At 36.5% G+C, this 20,509-nt stretch overlaps 1 protein-coding gene across 29 annotated transcripts in view; it reads left to right on the forward strand.

Moving 5' to 3' along the window:
* MCTP1 (multiple C2 and transmembrane domain containing 1) overlaps positions 1-20,509 on the forward strand; it is a 500,114-nt gene that overhangs the window by 267,856 nt on the left and 211,749 nt on the right. For 10 of the 29 annotated variants that reach the window (XM_070571404.1, XM_070571413.1, XM_070571409.1 and 7 more), the window contains exons 4-6: positions 7,758-7,837; positions 11,066-11,177; positions 19,052-19,090. In XM_070571404.1, coding sequence (XP_070427505.1) covers positions 7,758-7,837; positions 11,066-11,177; positions 19,052-19,090 — 231 coding nt within the window. Of the gene's footprint in view, positions 1-7,757; positions 7,838-11,065; positions 11,178-16,083; positions 16,132-19,051; positions 19,091-20,509 lie in introns of all 29 variants that reach the window. The other 19 variants (XM_070571407.1, XM_070571412.1, XM_070571419.1 and 16 more) reach the window with 3 other exon arrangements.

Genomic DNA, 20,509 nt, shown 5'->3' on the forward strand with positions numbered 1-20,509 from the left:
TCTGTTGGATTGAATTAAAATTCTCCATCATCATTTCGCTGCCACTCTTATCCGAGGTACACAGTGAACACCCAGAGTGACAGTGAAAGAGACAGAACTCGTATAAAGGGCTTGTTTGGCCCAGTCATGATCAGAAAATCTGGATATTAAATTGGAATGCTCTTCTGAATAATAGAAAGATTTTGATAACAGGGAAAACATTGCAGTTCAGAGCCATGTTCCTGTTTCTAAGATGATCATTTTAACAAAATTGACAGTTACTTAAATAACTTATATCTATGCTAGCTTAAGATTTAAAATTGAAAAGGTACTTGAAGCTCTGTTCAAGTTAAAGACCGTGTTACTGTCTTATCCAAAATTATTTCTCAGTAGGTTCTTAGGGCCCTCAATGAATGTCATACACCAATGATCCTCAACCCAGGCTGTACATCAGGATTATCCGTAAAGCTTTAAAGAATCTAGATGTCCAAGTCTCCCCCAGAAAGATTCTGATTCAGGACCTCTGAGATATATTTTTATACACAGTAGTTTATTCTGATTCACTGAGTGGGTAGGGGGCGACTTTTCTAGACATTTAAATGCAAACAACTGAATAAATGGAATGAAAATATGTTTGCAGCCATAAATCACAGAGCACCCAAACGAAATTATTCTAAAGTTAGAAGATGTTTGTATTATCTCAGATGTTTTTTCTTGCATGGTTCAAAAACACTTCCTAAATGCATGAATCAAGAATCTCAACTATTTTAGATGGAAAAAAAAATCAGTAGCAAAACGAAAAAGGGTCATTGGACTTGCTTTTGGTTTATGGGCAAAGAACGTGTGAGGTTATTGAGTCTTGGGAAGATGAAATCTGCAGTCACATCTTCAGCATCATAACAGCTACCATTTCTGGAGCACTGTGCTAGGTGCCAGGCCTAGTTATCTCATCTCATCCTCACAATAGCCCTGCAAGTAACTGTTCTCATCCCCATTTTGCAGGTGAATGGGACTCAGAGAGATTAAGGGTTTGCTTAAGTCCACCCAGTAATTAAGCAACATAGCTTCTGTTTTCCACTAAAGATGACTAATTGCAATGGCAGCACTTAGGTCTTGTTTGTTTTACAGTGCCACTTCTGTGACTTAGAGTTTAATTAGTCGTTTACAATGAAATGGTTATTTTGAAGCTGCCTTAGTATGAAAATGAGTCATGGACACATTCGCTGAGAAGGATCTTATATTTTGGGTCATATTATATGATCTCATGGGATGAGTAAGACCTTTAAAGAGGCTTTAATTTGGTTAAAAATATTATTAGTAAACCAATCTTAAAATGTCTTCAAGTCATTTTGAAATTGGATACACTGTTATATATTCTGCGGGAAGTGGAAAAATGAAACCTTGTAAATATATTGTCACTAACTCAATCATTGCCATGCAGTGAACATAATAGAAAATCCCAAGGAGATTTTACTGTTATTGAATAAGTGCCAATTAGATACTTGCTGTCATAACTCAGAACACAGTTCAACACAGACAGTGAACTGTAATAGTAAAGGGCAGACATGGAAGGGCCAACTTATCCCGATCCCAAGGGCTTGGCAAGATCAGAGTAGGGTACCCCATGGAGGAGATGGGGCTATTTGCAGTTTGCAGACGGTGCAGATCAGGAAAGGTAAATGACAAGGCATCAAAGCAAGTTCCAGAGATGCAGGAAATATGGAAATAGATAAAAAGATAAAGTTTAGAACAAAGTTAAGGTAGAGGTTGAATAAATAAAGGGGGCCTTTCCACTTAGCACAGGTACACGTTTCCTGGGTTACAGGCATATTGCTCAGCTACCTAATGGAGGCAATAAGAGAAGTGTTAAGTGTGAATAACATCAGATAAGAGATGGTTCTCTATGAAATCAATCAGCATCAGGGGAAGGGGTGCCTAACACAGATTTATGGGTATGTCCAAATGGGTGGTCAAAGCAGGGCCTTAGTGAGATTCTAGAACTAACACATAGACCAGCTTCAAGGATGTCTTTCCATAAGTTGCAAGATATTTGGTGAGGACGACTTGATGCTGAGACCCAGAGCATTGAATTAGAAATTCTGAAAATCTTTCCTAACTCATATCAGAAGTTGTCCTAAAGCTAAGACCAGGACTGAACTATAGGTGGGTGTCAAGTAGCCCCAACTCTAGTGAGGCAAGTGATGGTGGCACTTGGAGCCATCATAAGGAACCTTAGATTCAGTTCTCTGTTGGGGATCTTCGTTGGGGTTTTCCCAGAATAAATCCCTTATTTTACCTTTTTGATGGGCTCCAATTTTCTCTTTGGAGATCCATATGGTTCCATGAAAGCTGACATTATCACTGTCTTTAAAAATAAGCACACAATCTAGACTAACCATTCAGCCAATTCCATATCCTTGTCAAGAATAGGCATGTGACATGAGCTGGCCCATCCAGAGTAAATTCAGGACTTGTACTGAGAATGAAGCTCACTCTCCCCCACTGGATGTGAATGAGGGAACATGCCACCCTGGGGCTCCTGGCAGGCAGTTAGGATCATATGGAGAGTTAGCCTGTTGAGGTATTACCACTTAGGAAGCTCTGATGAGAACTGGAGAGATAGAAATGGAATTCAGGCTGTATCACTTATTTTTGATACAGTTGATTTCTCCCTCCATCTTCAAACACTTTCTTTAGTTGATTTCCAAGATACCACTCTCCTGGTTTTTCTACTCCCTCACTAGCTGTTTCCTCTTTTCTCTGGATCCTTCTCCTAGACTTCTAAATGTTGGAGTACCTCAGTGCTCTTAGTTCTTAGATTTCGTCTCTATATTTGCTTCATCTCCAGATGATCTCATTCATGTTTGTGGCTTTGAATACAATCTATTTCCAGATAATTCTTGAGTGTATATCTTCAGCCCAGACTGTTTCCCCAAACAACCTATACTCAACCACTAGTTCAGCTTCTCCGTTTAGATGTCTAATGGTATCACAAACTCAACATGTTAAGGTCAGATTTATAGTAACTCTTAATTCACCACCTCTCCTTCATTCGAACCTGCTTCTTCCCACATTCCCCAACTCAGAAAATGGTACCTCCAGTCACCAATTGTTCAGGAGAAAAACCTAGGAGTCATCATTTGAGTTGGAATCCCAAAACCACTGACACATTTGGTGATTGACTAGAAAGACTGCATTTGGACCCATGGTTATAGTTTATTACAGCAAGGGAAAAGACACTTCAGGCAGAGTTCAGAGAAATCCATGCACAGGCTTCCTATGTCCTATCCCTCCTGCTGGGAGAGGTCACACGGCCCACTTTTCATTCTCTGGCAGTGAAATAAAGCAACATGTGTGCAGTGTTTCTGCCCAACAAAGCCCACGTGAAACTCAGAGTCCAAGGTTTTTAGTGGGAGCTGGTCACTTAGGCAAAATGACCAGCTACAACTATCATAATGCTAGACTCCCAGAAGGAAAGCAGGTGTTGAATGCACCAGATGAGCACAATAGCCTTAACAATGGGAATGTTTCAAAAGTTAAGTTCCTGGATGCCAACCAAGAGCCAGTCCTGTAAGCAGACCTATCTAAAGATGGCAAGATCCAGTCTGCTGTGTTCACTCTTTCCTGCACATCCTTCGTTCCTATCTTTTCTCATACTTAATGTCTGAGCTTTTAGTAATTTCTGTCAGCTCTACCATCAGAGTATATCCGAATTTTGACCACATCTCACCACCTCAACATCTAATCCAAAGTCTCCATCAACTCTTTCCAGGACCACTGGTCTACTTTCCTACATTATTTTTCTCAATATAAAATGTAATTAACCGAGTAGTTTTAGTGTGAACAATTTAAGACATAAATTAGATTATGCCACTCACATGCATAAAATCTTCCAGTGACTTCCCACCATACTTGGTATGAAACCCAAAGTCATAGGATGGGGGGGCTCCATGATCTAGGCCTGAACTAATATCCCAGCTCTCTTCTCTTGCTCACTTCTTTCCAGTCACACCAGCCTCTGGCCAGTTTCCTGGGTAGCTTTTCCCTTCCTATTCTCATTATGCCTGCTTGCTTCACTCAGATGCCTTTCTCACTGTCCGTCTGAACATCTTATATAAATAGCAGTTCCTGTTCCTCCTGTACCCTGAGATATTTTTCTTAGTGACACTTATCACTACCTGGCGCATGTTTATTTATTGTCTGCATCTCCCCAAGATGTAAGCCCCAAGAAATCAGACTTTGATTTGTTCACTGCTATATTTCCAGTGAGTACTTGGCACATTGTAGGTTCTTACCACATATTTTTCAAATAAATGAATGAATAAATATATGACTCATATGAACTGCCAAATCAAAACTCCCCTGAAGTCATAATTACCTATGGACATTTCAGTCATTTGAACTAACAAATTCTCATTCTTGTGAAAGCCAGTGTGAGTTAGGTTTTCTGTTACTTGTATCCAAAAGCACTTTAACCGATGCACTCCCTAAGGCAATTTTTCTCGGTAGACAATTGAATCAAGATGCTAAGTAAATTCGTTGATTAGAATAAAACACTTGATATTCTAAACCCACTTGAGGATGAAGAGACGTGTTATGGAGCCCCAAGAAACTTCTACCTAATGTTGCCTAATGTTTCCAACTCATGGAGTGGAGGATCCATGAAAGCAAGGATCCCATTTAAATTGTTCACATTTGAATTCCCAGTGATTCACCCAGAGTGAGTGCCCAAGTTATATTTGTTAAATTTAAATGTGCTTTGCATCTGAAATGCAATACAACAAGATTTGAATTTAACTCTTCCTAGCTCTGGGATTTGGGGGAAAGTAACATAAACTTTTCAAGCTTTGGATTCCTTATCTGAAAAATGAAACACCACCACCTTGTTCACTTAGTTGTGTAAGAATGAAATTTAAAAATCTATATAATGTGTTTAACATAGTGCCTAATGTATAGCAAACATTGACTAAACATTAATCATTGTTAACTGCACTTGTTACTGTGGTGGGAGTACCTTTTCTTATTTTATCTCTTTTCTATGCTCCATATTTCTGAAGCTCCATCTAGAGCAATGCTCCCTCTGACAATAGTTTATAGAGTTTGGAACAAAGTAGCATAGCTAATAACTTCATTAGTGAATGATTCTGGTGTTTGCATTCTTTCCCATGTTTATGCCTTTGCTGATTAATAGGAATTGAGAACTAAAGCAAATGTCTAGCATTGGGGCAGTAGGAAAGACTCTCATCATGATAGTAAAGGGAGTTCAAATGTTGAATAGCCCACTCGGGCTGTCTACACTAGTCAGTTCTCTGGATTCACAGCTCTCCACTTCACATGTGTGGATGCACCCCAGGTATTCTTATTGGTTATATGTCACTATAGTCTCCCTAAGATTTTAAGCCTTAGGGCAATGCAATAAGAAAAGATTGCTCAAGAGAAATTCCTCTAGTTTTTAGTGTAATTTTGTATTGCAAAATACACTACTGCAGCCTCTTGCAAATGCCGAGGTGTCAGTTGCATAAGATGTGCAATATATTCCTGTGATATGCCGCTGAGCTGATGTCTAAAGCTCAGAAGTGTAATTGATCAAGGAGAATATTTATTGCAGGAGTGCTGCGCTTTCTACAACAAATGTACCCCTGAAAGGTTGTATGTAAATCAAATGACTGTAAATTGAATAATTTAAAAGGCATTAAGGGGAGCTTACTACTTAAATAAATGCCCTGTGACTCTTCCAATTTAACAATCCTTTTGTAATGCAAAGTATTTCTCTTTCTGTTTAAATATCAATTTTTTTTTTATGTTTGTTTCAACTGAAGTACACCTGTACGAGAGGAAAAACAGGAACTGATTCAGGGCTGCTGTACACACTGATCTGTCTGCTTCAAGTTTTCTGACTGTTGTACCAAGAATTGGACACAGGAGTGCTGGACTATGGATTCTGTCAGCCTGACAGAATCTCACATCCTAGAGAGTCCAATGGCCTGGGTCATCCATTCAAGAGCAGACTTCCCTGTTTATGCTCATTTATTCCACTGCACAATACAGAGATTTTCTATTTGAAAAGCTCAGGGAGCACCGCTCTAAACTGCATCTGGTAGCATTTTTTTTCAATCTTAAAAGTTTTCCCTTAATCTGCACTGTAATTTTTTCTTTTCATACCCTGTTCTTTTCTTTAAACGCATATCAATTTTGTACTTACATATCACCTGGGCATTTGCTTGTTTAACATCTGTCTCCCTCACTAAACTGTAAGCGTTGACAATGTCAGTTTACTCACCACTGTTTTCTCAATGCCTAGCACATTGTCTGTCACATAATAAATACTTAATCAATATTAGCTTAGGGGATGAATGAGTAAGAAAATTAACAAATGAATGGAAGTTAGTCAACCTCCATTTACTGAGAGTGTTTTGGAAATGGCCCTAACTGGTCTAGCTCTGAGCTATCTCTCCAGCCTCCTTCCGTGTTCCATCTTTCTCAGTCTGCTTCAACCTCACTGGCTTCTTTTTTTTTTTTTTTTTTTTTTTAAAGATTTTATTTTTTCCTTTTTCTCCCCAAATCCCCCCGGTACATAGTTGTGTATTCTTCGTTGTGGGTTCTTCTAGTTGTGGCATGTGGGACGCTGCCTCAGCGTGGTCTGATGAGCAGTGTCATGTCCGCGCCCAGGATTCGAACCAACGAAACACTGGGCCGCCTGCAGCGGAGCGCACGGACTTAACCACTCGGCCACGGGGCCAGCCCCTCAACCTCACTGGCTTCTTGATGATCCTTGAGCATGCTAATCGCTTGTTGTTTCCGCCTCCTGGAGCACTGTTCTCATTCTAGTGTGGTTTAATTTTACTCATCATTGAGGTCTCTACACAAACACACTTCCTCCGAGAAGCCTTCCTGGACTCCCTATCTAAAACAGCAGCTCTCCACACACCCTCTTAGACTTTTGTCTCCATAGCTCTCATCACTGATCTGTATATATCCATCAGGGTTTTTATTGATTGTCTCAGCCCTTGAACATAGAGGCCAAGAAGTCAAGGACATTGCCTGTCTCATTCACTGTAGTATGAATAAGAAGCATGAAGGGCACAGAGAAGATACCAGATTAATAGTTTCGACAGAAGAAAGAAATATGTTTTCTCTTTTCTTTTTTTTCTGTATTGTTGTCATTAATCATATTAATATTGTCTCCTAGTCATTGCTTGTGACAATAAAAACTTAAATTTAACCTTAATATAACTGTACAAAGTACTTTAATCATAATATCTCAATGTTTACTTATTCATATGTTTAAAATGGCATTGTCCTATAATATCAGAGAATTCATCTTCAGTGAACTGAGAAATATGAAGAAATTGGAGTCATATTCTCATCACCTATAGCCCAAATGGAAGACGTATTTGTTGAATTTTATGCCAACTCCTTTTGCCTTCCAATAAAGCTAATAGCCCTTTCATAATATAGGGAAAATATTCTAAACCTGTGGTTTGCACATTTTTGATGATTCACTATATTTTATTTGGTTTTGTTATTCATCTTCTTTAAACTTCTATTCCATATAAACCAATAATTGTAAGTAAAAGATTAGACATAATTTCAATTTAATGTTTTGTGAGAACTTACTATTCTCAAACACAAAAACAAATAAATTTTTAAAAATAAATATTAGGAAATTTCATTGTTTTGGGTGACATAGACAACCAATATTTTATAATCAAGATGTTTTCATTTATAGCTTATATTGGAATTGCTTATAATAACATCCTGTCTCTTTGGCCTTTTAGGTGTTTGACTATGATTTCGGACTACAGGATGACTTTATGGGCTCAGCCTTTCTGGATCTCACACAATTGGAGTTAAACAGGTGACTTTTGAACTATTGCAATGTCATTACACCTTGTTATGAAGCTGGGCCTGTATGATAGAAAACATCAGCAGATCTGAGTTCTAGTCACTTTTCTGTCATTTGTAGTTGTGAGCCTTCATGCTAGCCAGACTTTCTCACGTACATCTTTCCTACCCAGTGGAAATAATAACATCTCTTCCCTATCTTGTTCAACAAGAACTATTAAATTCTTGGGCACCTACTTTGTCCCCAACACTGTGGTAAGCACCAGAAATCTAGACATAAGACATTCCTTGCTCTCACATTGCTAGTATGGTTGTAGTGTGGCATAAACAGGGTTTTATATGTTAATTATATTATTAATTTAAGAATCAGGCCACCACATAGGAGAGAAAACATGTGCACTTTGCTTCAGAAATAGCAACTCTCTTGTCACTTGAGCCAAAGTAGACTCTAATTTTGCCATCATCAGTAATCCTAGGTTACCAAGGAGTGCCCCGAGAGTGGAGGCAGATTGCTTATATTAGTAGTTACATCAGCTTATCATTGCTTGACTCGTTGTCAAGTTATGTTATTATTACTAACATTAATCATTCCTTGCACTTAATTATGGGCTTATATATTTTTTAATGTATTTCAACATAGGAGCTAAGAACTGATTAATACTACAAAAGAAAAAAAATAGGTTTTAAAAGGTCAAGTAGTGCTAGAATGGGCTGCAAAGGAGGCTGTGAGATCTTCTTTGATGGTTTTAAGGAGAAGATATTTTAGATGATCATGTTAAATCATGTGTCAGGAATAGTGGAAAGCAGGAAAGCAGAGTAAGTGGCCAGATCACTACGTTATATTTTAACTGTAATGAAATATAAATGGTAGAAGCCCCTTATGTGTTAGAGTCGGCTGTTTGAGCACAGTGGCAGCTTACTGGTCTTCCAATGGTCAATTTTGCCCCAGACTAGACAAAAAAGCAGCCTTTTCTATACTTCCCACGTGTCCTCCATTCCAACCTAGAGCCCAGCACAGGCCTGACCTAAGGACGTAGGTGTTGCTGGCTCCCCACCTCACCACGGCTGAAGGGAGTGTCCTAGATGGTGTTTATGTTGTTCTTTACCATGAAAACTGAGCTCTGACTAGAATGGGCTCTGCTGGTCTATAAAGGCCACAGTTATTTTCCCTGCAGACTTCTGCATAGGGATATGCGCATTACTGGACTTAATCACAGAGTATAAATTTCTCTTGTTCTCTATTAAATCGTTAGTGAAAAATAATTTTAAATGGAAAAATATGGCAGAATTAAGAAAATAGAGATTATATATAAGCATTTGGTGTTTATTTTGCCACATTACTTATTTTATGTATTTAGCAAACTGTTCCCTCCCCTTAAAACCAAGTAAACATCAAATTACTACTTTTAAAAATCATATATTTGTGAATTCCATTACATTCTGTATATAAATCAGTAGTCTCTGGGTGTAGACAGATGGATAATAATAGTAGCCACATGAATACTTATGCTACTATATGATGCACTAAGGTATTGCTTTGAAAGAAAATAATAGATAAGAGTCATAAAGCAATTGCAAATGTTCCTAAATCTTTATCGTGTTATCATTATAAAAATTTAATAAATTTTTCCTGTTAATTTTTATATGTAATCATTATGGGAAAATGAACCAAATCAAATTTCAGCCCTATATAAAAACATATGCTTAATATGCATTGATTAAAATAAAAGGAACAAGTTCTTACTATCAAACCATAATAATTAGTTATAACTAAATTGATATTGGAGCGATTTGCATCACAACTATTATAACTTACACTTATTATCAGTATGATAGGTTACTTATATTTCAGTTTAATGCCCTGATATCAGAAAACTTCATATTTTTCATAGCCTCATTCCTTGACTTTGTAAATTAAGCATCATGTGAAAAAGTTTCCTACTATCGCAAAATCTTAGCACTGAAAAGTATCTATGGCTCTCAATCTTGGATGTATGGGAAAATCGTTTGGGGAGATTTATAATATCTGGATTTCCAGACCCCATCCCTCATCTACAGAACCACAGTTGTCGTGAGTAGAGTTCAGGATTAAGCGTTTTTTAAAAGCTTCCCAGTTGGTTCTGATGTGTAGCCAGGATTTGGACCCAGTTTTCTCCATCAACCCTTCTCCCCAGTATTGGACTCCAACAGTATTGTTTACCAAAAGTTAAGCTCCATGAAGCAAAGGATCTTATCTTTGGTCTTGAATTCCGGGTTTTACCTGGAGCCTAACACAGTATGTGGCATTTCATATGTGTTTAATACATGTTTTGTGAATAAAATGATTAAGTGACTGAACAAGCAAGGGAACGTTCCCAATTTGCCAACATTTCAAGATTCAAGTTTGGTGCCGAATATTCCACAGTCCCTTAGGTTTATGGAGGATATGAACCCCTATTTGTTCACTATTAATTGAAATATGGACACAAGATATTAGCTACACATTGTCAATTGAATGTGTGATTTGTAATATTTTCTCGAAATGATTGTGGGTAATATGAATTCATAATCTCTTCCTCAGAGATGCTTATCTAATTCTAAATCTTTCTAAGTATTGATCAACTCTTCTAAGTATTGATTTTCTTGTGTTTCTAAATCTAAAAGTTATTTAGGCATAGGTTTAAACAGCCAAAAGATAGAAGCATTATTTTAAATGTTGGAAGTTCTTTTAGATAATTATACATTGTTTTTAAAGTATATCCATAATGTATATCAGGGAAACTATATTTTATATTTTCCTCTTCTCTCACTCATCTGTTTACTTTAAATTATGCTCCTGGTTAAAAAAATCTTAAAGAGCTAAAAGGAAGGTAGTAGTCAGTAAATGATCATCATTTGTATGTTGGACTCAAATTTGTAAAAAATAGCTGCTATTGCTTTCTGTGTGTTTAGAGATCACAGGAAGGGACTTGGAGTTTTCTAATACTCTTGTAGTTTCTTGGCCTTTCCAGCAACCCCATGGCCTTTCTAGAACCCCAGGAAGGACTGAAACTTAGACGGTGAGTCCAAGTATAACCAAATGGTCCATGACTTACTGGATAACCTAATACACTGATGAGATTTTTAATAACAAAAACTGAACCAGGAAAGTAAAGGAAGACAAAATTGCTTTTCTTCTTAAAAGTAATAAATTGTTGATATAAAATATATTTTGGCTTATTTATGTAATGACTGTTCAAAATCTCAATATTTCATATCACAGGCCCACGGATGTGACCTTAACACTGAAAGATCCCCACTATCCTGACCATGATCTTGGAATCATCCTGCTCTCAGTTGTCCTTACCCCTAAAGAAGGAGAACACAGGGATGCGGTAAGTTCCCCCACAGTGTAGGAGTGCTTTCTTGCTCTCGTTTGTTCAAATGTCATGAGCCTTCTTTGAACCCAGAGGTAATAATAAAAAGAAGTGGCGTATGAAAATCTGGCCTATTCTTTGTTTCTGTGAGTATCCTGGGTATCGCTAGTCCCTGTGTACTGTATCTTTGAATTCAAATTTCCTGCTCTATGCTCCAGATCAGAACCTCTTGTTGTAAATAAGGGAAATATTTTCATCTTATATTGTAATTTCATTTTCCAATTTCAGACCTGTCATATTGTAGGTAGAGTATAGTCTCCATTCAGAATACATTTATTAGTGAATTGAACATTTGGAAGTCCACATTGAGATATCCAGACCCTTCTATTTTGACTGCATTGTCAGGTGTACCATAACAAAGCAAATGAGGTGAAATAACAGAGTTTCTGCTTTCTGGTATTTGTTTGCTGAATGATAAGTGAGTAGTTTTCATCATCTTGATGGGCTTCCACATCGGTGTTACCAGTTTTCCAGCACTGGCTGTCTATACTTCCTTGCACACTATGCTCCTGTGAGAAATTGACAAGGGGGACAGAGGAGCCAATTACTCCAGCACTGTTGAGGTGACATTAAAAAATATCGGGTTTCACCTGCACTGGTATGCTTGCCGGTGCACTTTCTGCCACAATTTGCCAGAGATTATTTGTTAGATTCAGTGTGCTTTCACCTACTGGGAGCTACTCTCATGAGTTCTGACTGTAACACATTTTAGGAGTAGACATAATTTTTTTAGGCAAATTCAAGTACTCTCTTTCAGTAGTGTGTGTATTGCTGTCTTAAAATAATGCGTGATTAAAGTTGGTGGATGTCATCTGCTGGAAAAGTATTATTGACATTTCCCCTCGATTGTAGATAAAAATGGTGAATTCCAGCTTCAAATTTGGAAGGGTTTTAAGTTATTGAAAAGTTCACCCTTATCCACGAGCATTTTTTCTGTCCTTTTTAAAAATTAAACAATGAGCACACATATTAGTATCTAATATTTGCTAAGTAGTAAGTATCTGTACTTCATTCAGTGAGGAAGAAATTTCTCTTTTCCGACAAATACTACCAAATAATACCTACTGGAAGAGCTTAGCATGGTAAAGGAATGTACGTATGTATATCTGCATATGCACAGGCCCAGATGGAAGGGTAGGTGAGATTTGTTTACAGAGAATATTTAGAAATAGAAGTCCATCATGTTAGAAGTCACCAGTTCAGAACACATTATTTCACCCAATACAAGGCAAGGAATATGTCCTAGCTGGCTAATCCATGTGTAGGAATAAATTATAAATTTTTTTATTGCTCTACTTAAATAATGCTGGTATTCACCAAGAACCGACTATAAGCCAAGTCCTGTGCTAGACCCTTAGGGTACAATAGAACTTATATCCAGTGGAGAACTCAGGAATCAAATAAGCACTGAAGGAAGTGTAAAATGACAACTGTTTTAGGTGCCATGAAAGAGAGGTACATGTTGCTATAAGAGCAAATACAGGAGAATTTCCTCTGGTCAGGAGAACAGGGATTCTCTAAGGAAATCAAATAGAAGATGAGGTCTGAAGTGTGAACAGGAGTTAAGATGGCAAAAACCAGGAAGAGAGGAAGTATTTCCAGCAGAGAAAACAGCACATGCAAAGGCCCTGTGTCTAGAGAAACCATGGTGTACTCCAAAAATTGAAAAAGTACTGGAGCTTAGAGAATGTGGAAGTAAAGAGAGTGTGAAAGATCATGGTGCATGATAATGGTGGAAAGAGAATGCCCAGACTGTGTAAGGAGTGTTGGCCTGTTAAGATGTGTGGTCTTCCCCCAAAGAGCAATGGGGAGCCATTGAAAAGTCTGTAAATAGGAAGTGGCATAATCAAACTTGCCTTTTGAAAATAGCTGTGTAGCTGCATTGTAGAAAGCATGGAAGAGTAAGCATGGATGCTGGAGACCAATTAGGAGACTATTTGAAAAATTCTGGTGGAAGATGATGGAGGTTGGATTAGAATTGTTGGAGGTAGAGATGGAGAGAAATTGGCAGGTTTACCTGCAGGAGGTAAAGTCAACAAAACTTGGTGATAGACTATTCTTGTTTGGGGATTCTTTGTTATTTCAAAGAAGGACAACACTTCATAAGTGCAAATACCTGCACGCCTGAGGTCTTGTGTACCCCCAACCACCCAAACCGGAAACATCACTGGATATCGAAACGATATGGTAGTGGTTATAGTTATTTGGATGATTTGATGACAGAGAGTCTGCTACATTTTTACATTAAAGGGATATTTATCAAGTACTCTAATATCAAACTGAGGATTTGAGGGATCAAATTAGTATCAAGAGACTTTATGATGAAGCTGCTGAGTTCTGAATTACACAGAAATATGTGTCAACACCGGCAAAGTGGTTCCCAACATTGTTTTCTCTTCAACAATTCTTGCAAAAATCCTTCAATTTCCATAGCTGCTCAAACTTATATTTAGGCACAATGTCTTTCTAATAAGAAAAATTTCACTTATAAAGGTTACAATGCCTGATGGCTGATCATCGGTGATTTACTAAACATGAATAGGGAAGAAAACAGGTGGGTTACACTACAACAGTTACATATCCAAAATCTGTATTACTCGTCTTCTTCTTTTTCTTTCCCTTTATCCTCATAGTATCTCTCCAGCCAAATTCACCCTCATCACAAAAAGTTCTTCCTGAAATCTTCATGCCATTTTCTTGATTCAAATCCCTTTGGCTAACCCAGCTTTTTGGAAGCAATTCTTTACTTTGGAAGAAAAAGTACACATTTTTAATTCACAGCCTTACTTCATACCATCCCCCTTTGGAGTCCCAAATAGCGCTGGATTTATTCTGCTGCAGCAACTGAAAAACGGTGTCCTCTTCTCTCCCACATTAGTGTCGACTCTCGTGAGACTTCTCTCTTCTTCACCAGAGAAGCAAATGGCTTGCCCAAGGCTCAGAGCCACAGAGAAGGCACAATGATTGCCACTTGTAGCAGAGCCGGCCTCAGGCAGTCATCATACCTGAGGGGAAGAGAGGAGGGTGACCAGGGTGACCATACTGGCTCCTCCATGTGGGTGTGATCAATAGCCAGGAGCATGGGATTGCTTGTAGAGAAGCGAGCTGGGTCAGGAGGAGAGGAGCAAGCATAAAAGATCCCCCATAGGAAATCCTATTGGGATCCCCAGTCTCCTGGCTAGTCCAATGTCCTGGATTTGAATTGGAGTTTCTAAGCATATGTTTTACATGATGAAAATTTCTAACAAAGATATATAAATTTGCTTTCTTTTCTTTGTTTGTTTTGGTCTATATAGCAGTTCTATAGCTATTTTATTAAGATCTTTAAAACTGTTAAGCAATACTAGTTAGGAGATTTTGAAACTCTGAACAAGGACCAATTGTGGGCATCTATTGAAAGAAAACACTTATTGATCATCAGAAGCATTGTGCCAGGTTCTATAACTCCCTCTTTATTCTTCTCTAAGTGTTCAGTGACCTGTGTTTATTTCTCTATTTAAGTGGAAACTCCTGCTGAAGGACTTTAATATTCTCCAATGAGATTCATTTGTTCCCTCACTTGTCACCTCTGTCCCAGCCATACAAACTCCTGCACAGCTCATCTTCTCTGAAGTCCAAGCTTTCTTAAATGTCACCTCTCCTACCTAAAACAGACCTATACTGTACTTCACCTCACCTCCATTCTATATTCTATTAAAAAATAGATATTTTTTAAATTATTGCTTCTGATTACCTTTCTTATGATGACTCCTCTTAAAACCTAGTCCAGCTTTCTGCGTCTAGTGCTTGTTCAGTGGATTGTAGGTGAATCTCTATGAGGATTTAAAGGAATGCTTCACAGGTCCAGGGAAAGGTATTTTAAGGGTTTTTTTCTTACTTCAGTACTCATATCTGTGAGGTTGTCACAAGTTCAAACTCAAAATGCAGCAAACCAGATATCAGATACTAAACGCTTCATAATTCCATTTAATATTCAGAATGATGTATAGAGAAGGAATAGAGGATGATTTTGCATTGACCCTCACACAGGGAAATTATAAGACTTCTGATCTCTTTGATTATTAGCTCAGAAATAATCCATTTTAAGCTTTTGAGACTTAAGACTTTAGGTCAAAAACCACGTTTATTCTAATGTCTGTGTTTATAAAACTTGCTAAATATTTTATACGTATTAGAATGGAGAATGGAAGAAATGAGTTTCAAGAGACATTAACAAATAAATCCTACAAAGCAAATAGGAAATAGGACATTAATGTTAAGAAAACGCCATCAAAAGTAGGAAGAACTGAGTAATGGAAATACAGAGTACTTAGCATCACTAAGTGCTAAGATTTCTAAATCAGTTGTCTTGTGAGTTTTTCTACACTGTTAGTACTAACAATACATTCTGTGAATGATGTAGTTGGGATGATTTCTCCTTGTGTGGATTGCCAGTTCTGGAAATCAGTAAAACTGAAGAATAAGTTGAAAACCCGATCAGCCTACTGAATCTACTAAAGCCACTAAAACATGCAATGTCTAATTACAGCAATTTAAGAAGTATAGTATGAGTAATAGCAAAAGTATTTCATAGTTGCTTATATTAAAATCTTTTCCATTGAGTTCGTGATTGAGTCTTTAAAAGAAAATCCCAGATGTAAACAGATATATATGTATTTTTTGTTTCCAGCATTGTATGTATGAGAAACCAAAATCTTCACGGGGGGCATGCTGATGAGTTAGTTGCATGACACAACTGTCATTTCTGTTTCGAATGCATGTCCTGTTTTTGAACCTGCAAAAGTGTGTCATGCATACATGTATGTCCTATGTATGGTATTTTGGTCTGATAGTGTGTTTGAGTTCTTTCTGGCTCTTTTTCTAGCAGAGTTCAATCCACAGCTTTCTTCATTGGAGAATTTGTGAAATAAAAGTGAGTTAATTTGTGTTACACACTCTCTTAGATAACCTAGACCTACAAATTGCTTGGCTAAAGCTAAAAAATAGAAAATTCTAAGAAACATATGAATTGACCCTAGTTGGCCTCTAGTGAATTAGAAAAATATATTTTTCATGTTGGTTTATTTTTGAAATTTTTCTGAATTACTCCACAGCTCACATGTGAAAAAGTATCCTCCTATAAAAAATGTAATATATATGTTTTATAATATGTATGTACAATAATATCTAGCCATTCTGTGATTTTTTTTTTATCTATAGTAGCCATGTAATTGCCCTAAAAAATTGCTACCACTAAAGATAAAAGGAATTGGATTGAGGTTGTGAAATCTTTTAAAAACATACTCAGTTCTGCAGCTCTATTACAGGCCATGTATTTATGCTACGTATTCCTTTTATTGGCTTCAAGGAAAGTTGAGCTGCTAGTGAAGAATTTGAATTGCACCATAATAATATTAGATAATGACACTTTCAAAAACAAATTCATATGTTTCTCAGCTGAAGTTAAGATCATAGAGCAAAATATAAATCTTATTTTTCTATAATTTGCTTCATCTCCTATCTTTAACATTCCCCAAACAATCTTTCTTCTCTAACAAGTCTTGCAGATAGCAAAGGTAACACTTTTAATGGTATGTCTGTTAATTCAATTTTTCTTTTTAAACTTTTCTACTGTTTTCAGTTTTATTGACTCTACCTGAACCTAACAATCTAAAAAGAAAACGAGACTTGGCAGTAGGATACTTAAACCCATTATTTAGCTAGTTGGTTGGGCTCAAGCAGCAGAAGTTTTGTTACAAAATCTAAGACCATTTTGAGAGTCACTGGATCTAATACTACAACTCTAGAAACTGAATCAAGAAAATAATGAATTGATCCCGTTAAATGCCTAATTTTTTATGCTTATGGAAATTACTGGCTTTTTGTTTGTGTCAGTGTCCCAGTCTGAAAAATAATACCATGCAGCCAGTTTGTAAAGCTGATTTTGAGAGACAGGAAAAATACCAACCTGATGATTGGCTTTATATATAGATCAATTGTGTGCAGTCGTTCTGAGTCAGGGAATGTGGCTTTGACCAGCAGCAGTGAATCTGTGTAATATTGAGTGGTGTTGCCCTGAGATTTGTTTCTTCCTCCTGTTCTTCCTCATGTAGCCCCTTTTTTGTAGTATAACATTTCTTACAGAATGGAATTTTATAAGATTCTTGGATACTAGATTACGATGACGATAAATGGCCATGAGTTAAGAGATGCTACTTTTTGATTTATTTATCTTAATTGTTCTCATTTGATTTGACACAAAACATTGTCCCTGGGAATTACCATTCTTTGTCCATTGAAACTCTGCTTTCTGAGAAAGTTAAACATTTATTGTCTGACTCCTAATGGGACAACAGTTTTTGTAAATATGGCAGACCACAAAAGTATTTGGTTTCCAATTTGCCTTTTAGTGATGATGGAGAAAATGATGGTAGTGGTGGTCATGATGATGCTGATGCTGCTGATGACATGACTCATTTAACATAAACAACACACATTTATTACGTGTTCACTACATGTGCATCTCCACAACCCAATGGTGGGTTTTACTGCTTCAAAATGAATTGGACATTATTACTTAGAAAACATATAAAATATTTCTATAGCAGTATTTGATAACAATGCTTTGCAGATTTCTGGAGCCATTCAGAAAAAAAAAAAAGGAAATTATTATAACCTTAGGAAACCTATTACTCTTCCATATTTTGGTCAATATTTAATGTAGAGAGTACACAGATAAAATGTAACCTATAAAACCACTATCTACGGAGAAAATGAATGTCTCTTTATCCTTGAAAATTTCATGATTTTCTCATTTCCTACCTAGAACTTCTACATAATTCTGTTGTCTTGGTTTAGTCCAAAGGTTGCCTTCTATACGACTTAATCTTATATTAAAATCTTTTCTTTTTTGTATTTTTGTAATTTATGAGTGATTTCTGAAATGGTCCCTCTTTACTGTGAATTCTGCTGCAGGAGATATAGTTCTTAAAGGCACCAGTGCACTTCCTTGATGTCCAAATGTGGCAAGTATTTCTATAAGCTATATTCTTTGCTCCAAATGTTCCCTATTCTCCACTTCATCTCCTTTAAAGATAATGATAAAGCTAAGAGAAGGTAAAGAGGTTAATCAGGAAGTTAATACCTCAGTCTTCATTGAGAAATTTTTTAAACTGCAGAGGAAATAAGAAAATCCTTGGATTTTTATGACTTACTTTATACAAGAGACCAATGATCTTGGGCACTCATCACAAATCTCCATTAACCTTAGTTAAAACTTGTAGCCAGAAATACCTCTTACTATGACACAAAAACACTAGTTTAAAGGATGTGTTATGGCTAAACGTTTAGCAGGAAGATCCACTAATAGGCATCATAATATGCAGCATTTTTTCTCATTTTAAAGCATTTGTAGACCCTGATGTAATTAAAAATTATCTGGAAGCAAAGACATTCTAAGATGCCACCAAAGCAACAGACTTTGAATATATTTGAAAAGAAAAATTATTATACACCTGGTCAAGTCATGGGACATCCTCAACCTCCACCACCAAAAAGAACAATTGCCAGTCATGAGACTCAATGTGTTTTTTCACAGTCAATAATTAAGATATTCCAAGTTTTCCACTCTACTTAAAATATACTGTCCCATTTCTTTGTACAAAAAGATAAAGCAAATGAACTCTCACCAGAAAGACTGCTTGAATGTTAAAGGTGCTTCTAGCTGTGTGTACGTGAAAAACAACTTTTGTCTTTGTTTGCTGTTTAAATGTTAAGCTTCCCTAGAAAACGATTGGCTGCCCTATTCTATACTTGAGTGATAAGATAATGAAAATGCTTTATTTCATTTACAGACAATGCTAATGAGGAAGAGTTGGAAAAGATCAAGTAAGGTAATGCTTAGCATGTGACCTTTCAGCTTTTCTTGTTGAGAAGAACTATCAGCTGCTTTCCCAAATCTCTCTCATACCTCCTCAAACAATACCGCAGGATTTCATCACTCTTCAATTGTTATTTTTTTTCCCATAAACTTTAAGCAAACCATGTGATTATTTTTAAGTAAATAGAAACCACACTGATCAATCACCTCGAAATCACCCTCTTGCTAATCTTTGGTCACTTCTCAGCATCATTCTCAGCATCTGGTTTCTGTTGGATGTACCACAGGGTCTAGAAAATGTCTTTGATCTGGAGATCAGGAATAAAAGGATGAGGCTAGGATAGGGACAACTCCAGAGAGAAGGAAGATCCATGTAACTTGCTGTTTTTGTTTATTGAAAATTGAGTCTGAGCTTTTCTAAACTCAAAAATCCCTATCTTGTTACATTTTTGGAGTATACAATGAGAACAATTTTCCATCACTGCCTCTTCTCGCTTCAAGAAATAAATGGCTCTTGGGGACAAGAGGAGTTTATGGTTCTTGTAACTGACTAAGCCCTGGCTCTTCTTACAACTTGTAAAGATATAAACTAGGCTTCTAATTTGTTCAGTGGTGGTACCACTCTTGGACACAAATAATATCAAGATGAGACTGACTTTTATATGACTGCTCCTTGAAATAAATCAAGGAGATTTTATCTGTAAAGATCTTGTTTGCTCAAATTTCTATTTAAAAAGTCAGCTTTCCTTTTTAATAGTGACATTTTTTTAGACCCTGGAACATGACAGTTTGTTTTCTTCCATTCTGATTGAATCATGCTATTATTTATTTCTTTAATTGTGCCATTTTTATTACTGTGAATTAAGAAAATACTTACATCAAAATGTTTTTGTATTTATGGTGTTGTCTTAATTTGCTTTAACAAGTATTTCTTACTGTACAGTTTCTTCCTAATTCTTATAGAATTAATGACCAAAAGATAATTTTGCTCACACAAAGGTCAGGGCTACATTAAAAATCACCCTTATCATTTCAATAAAATAAAAAACATTTATTAAGGAAAGTTGCTAGATATTTCTGACTTAGCATTCACTGTGTTTTTTACTGATTAAAATAAAGTTTCTTAAAGAAATGTCTACACTGTTCATATTTGTATTACACTTTTTTCTTTGTAATTGTACTTCAAAATTAGTGTTACATTGAAAGCACATATAGTTTTAAAATTTGTACAATTTGGCTTTCCTCATTCTATGTCTATGGTATATCTATATTATGATATATCTGTGTAAAAATGTTGCAATCCATTAATATGTAGCAATATTCTCTATTCCAGATGTAGTTAAGACATAATGCTAGAGCAGGATATTACATAGTATTTAGTGTTAATTAGTGGGAATGATCCATTTTATTGTAGCATATAAGAAAGAATAAG

This window comes from Equus przewalskii, chromosome 13 (genome assembly GCF_037783145.1).
Source record: "Equus przewalskii isolate Varuska chromosome 13, EquPr2, whole genome shotgun sequence".
NCBI lineage: Eukaryota > Metazoa > Chordata > Mammalia > Perissodactyla > Equidae > Equus > Equus przewalskii.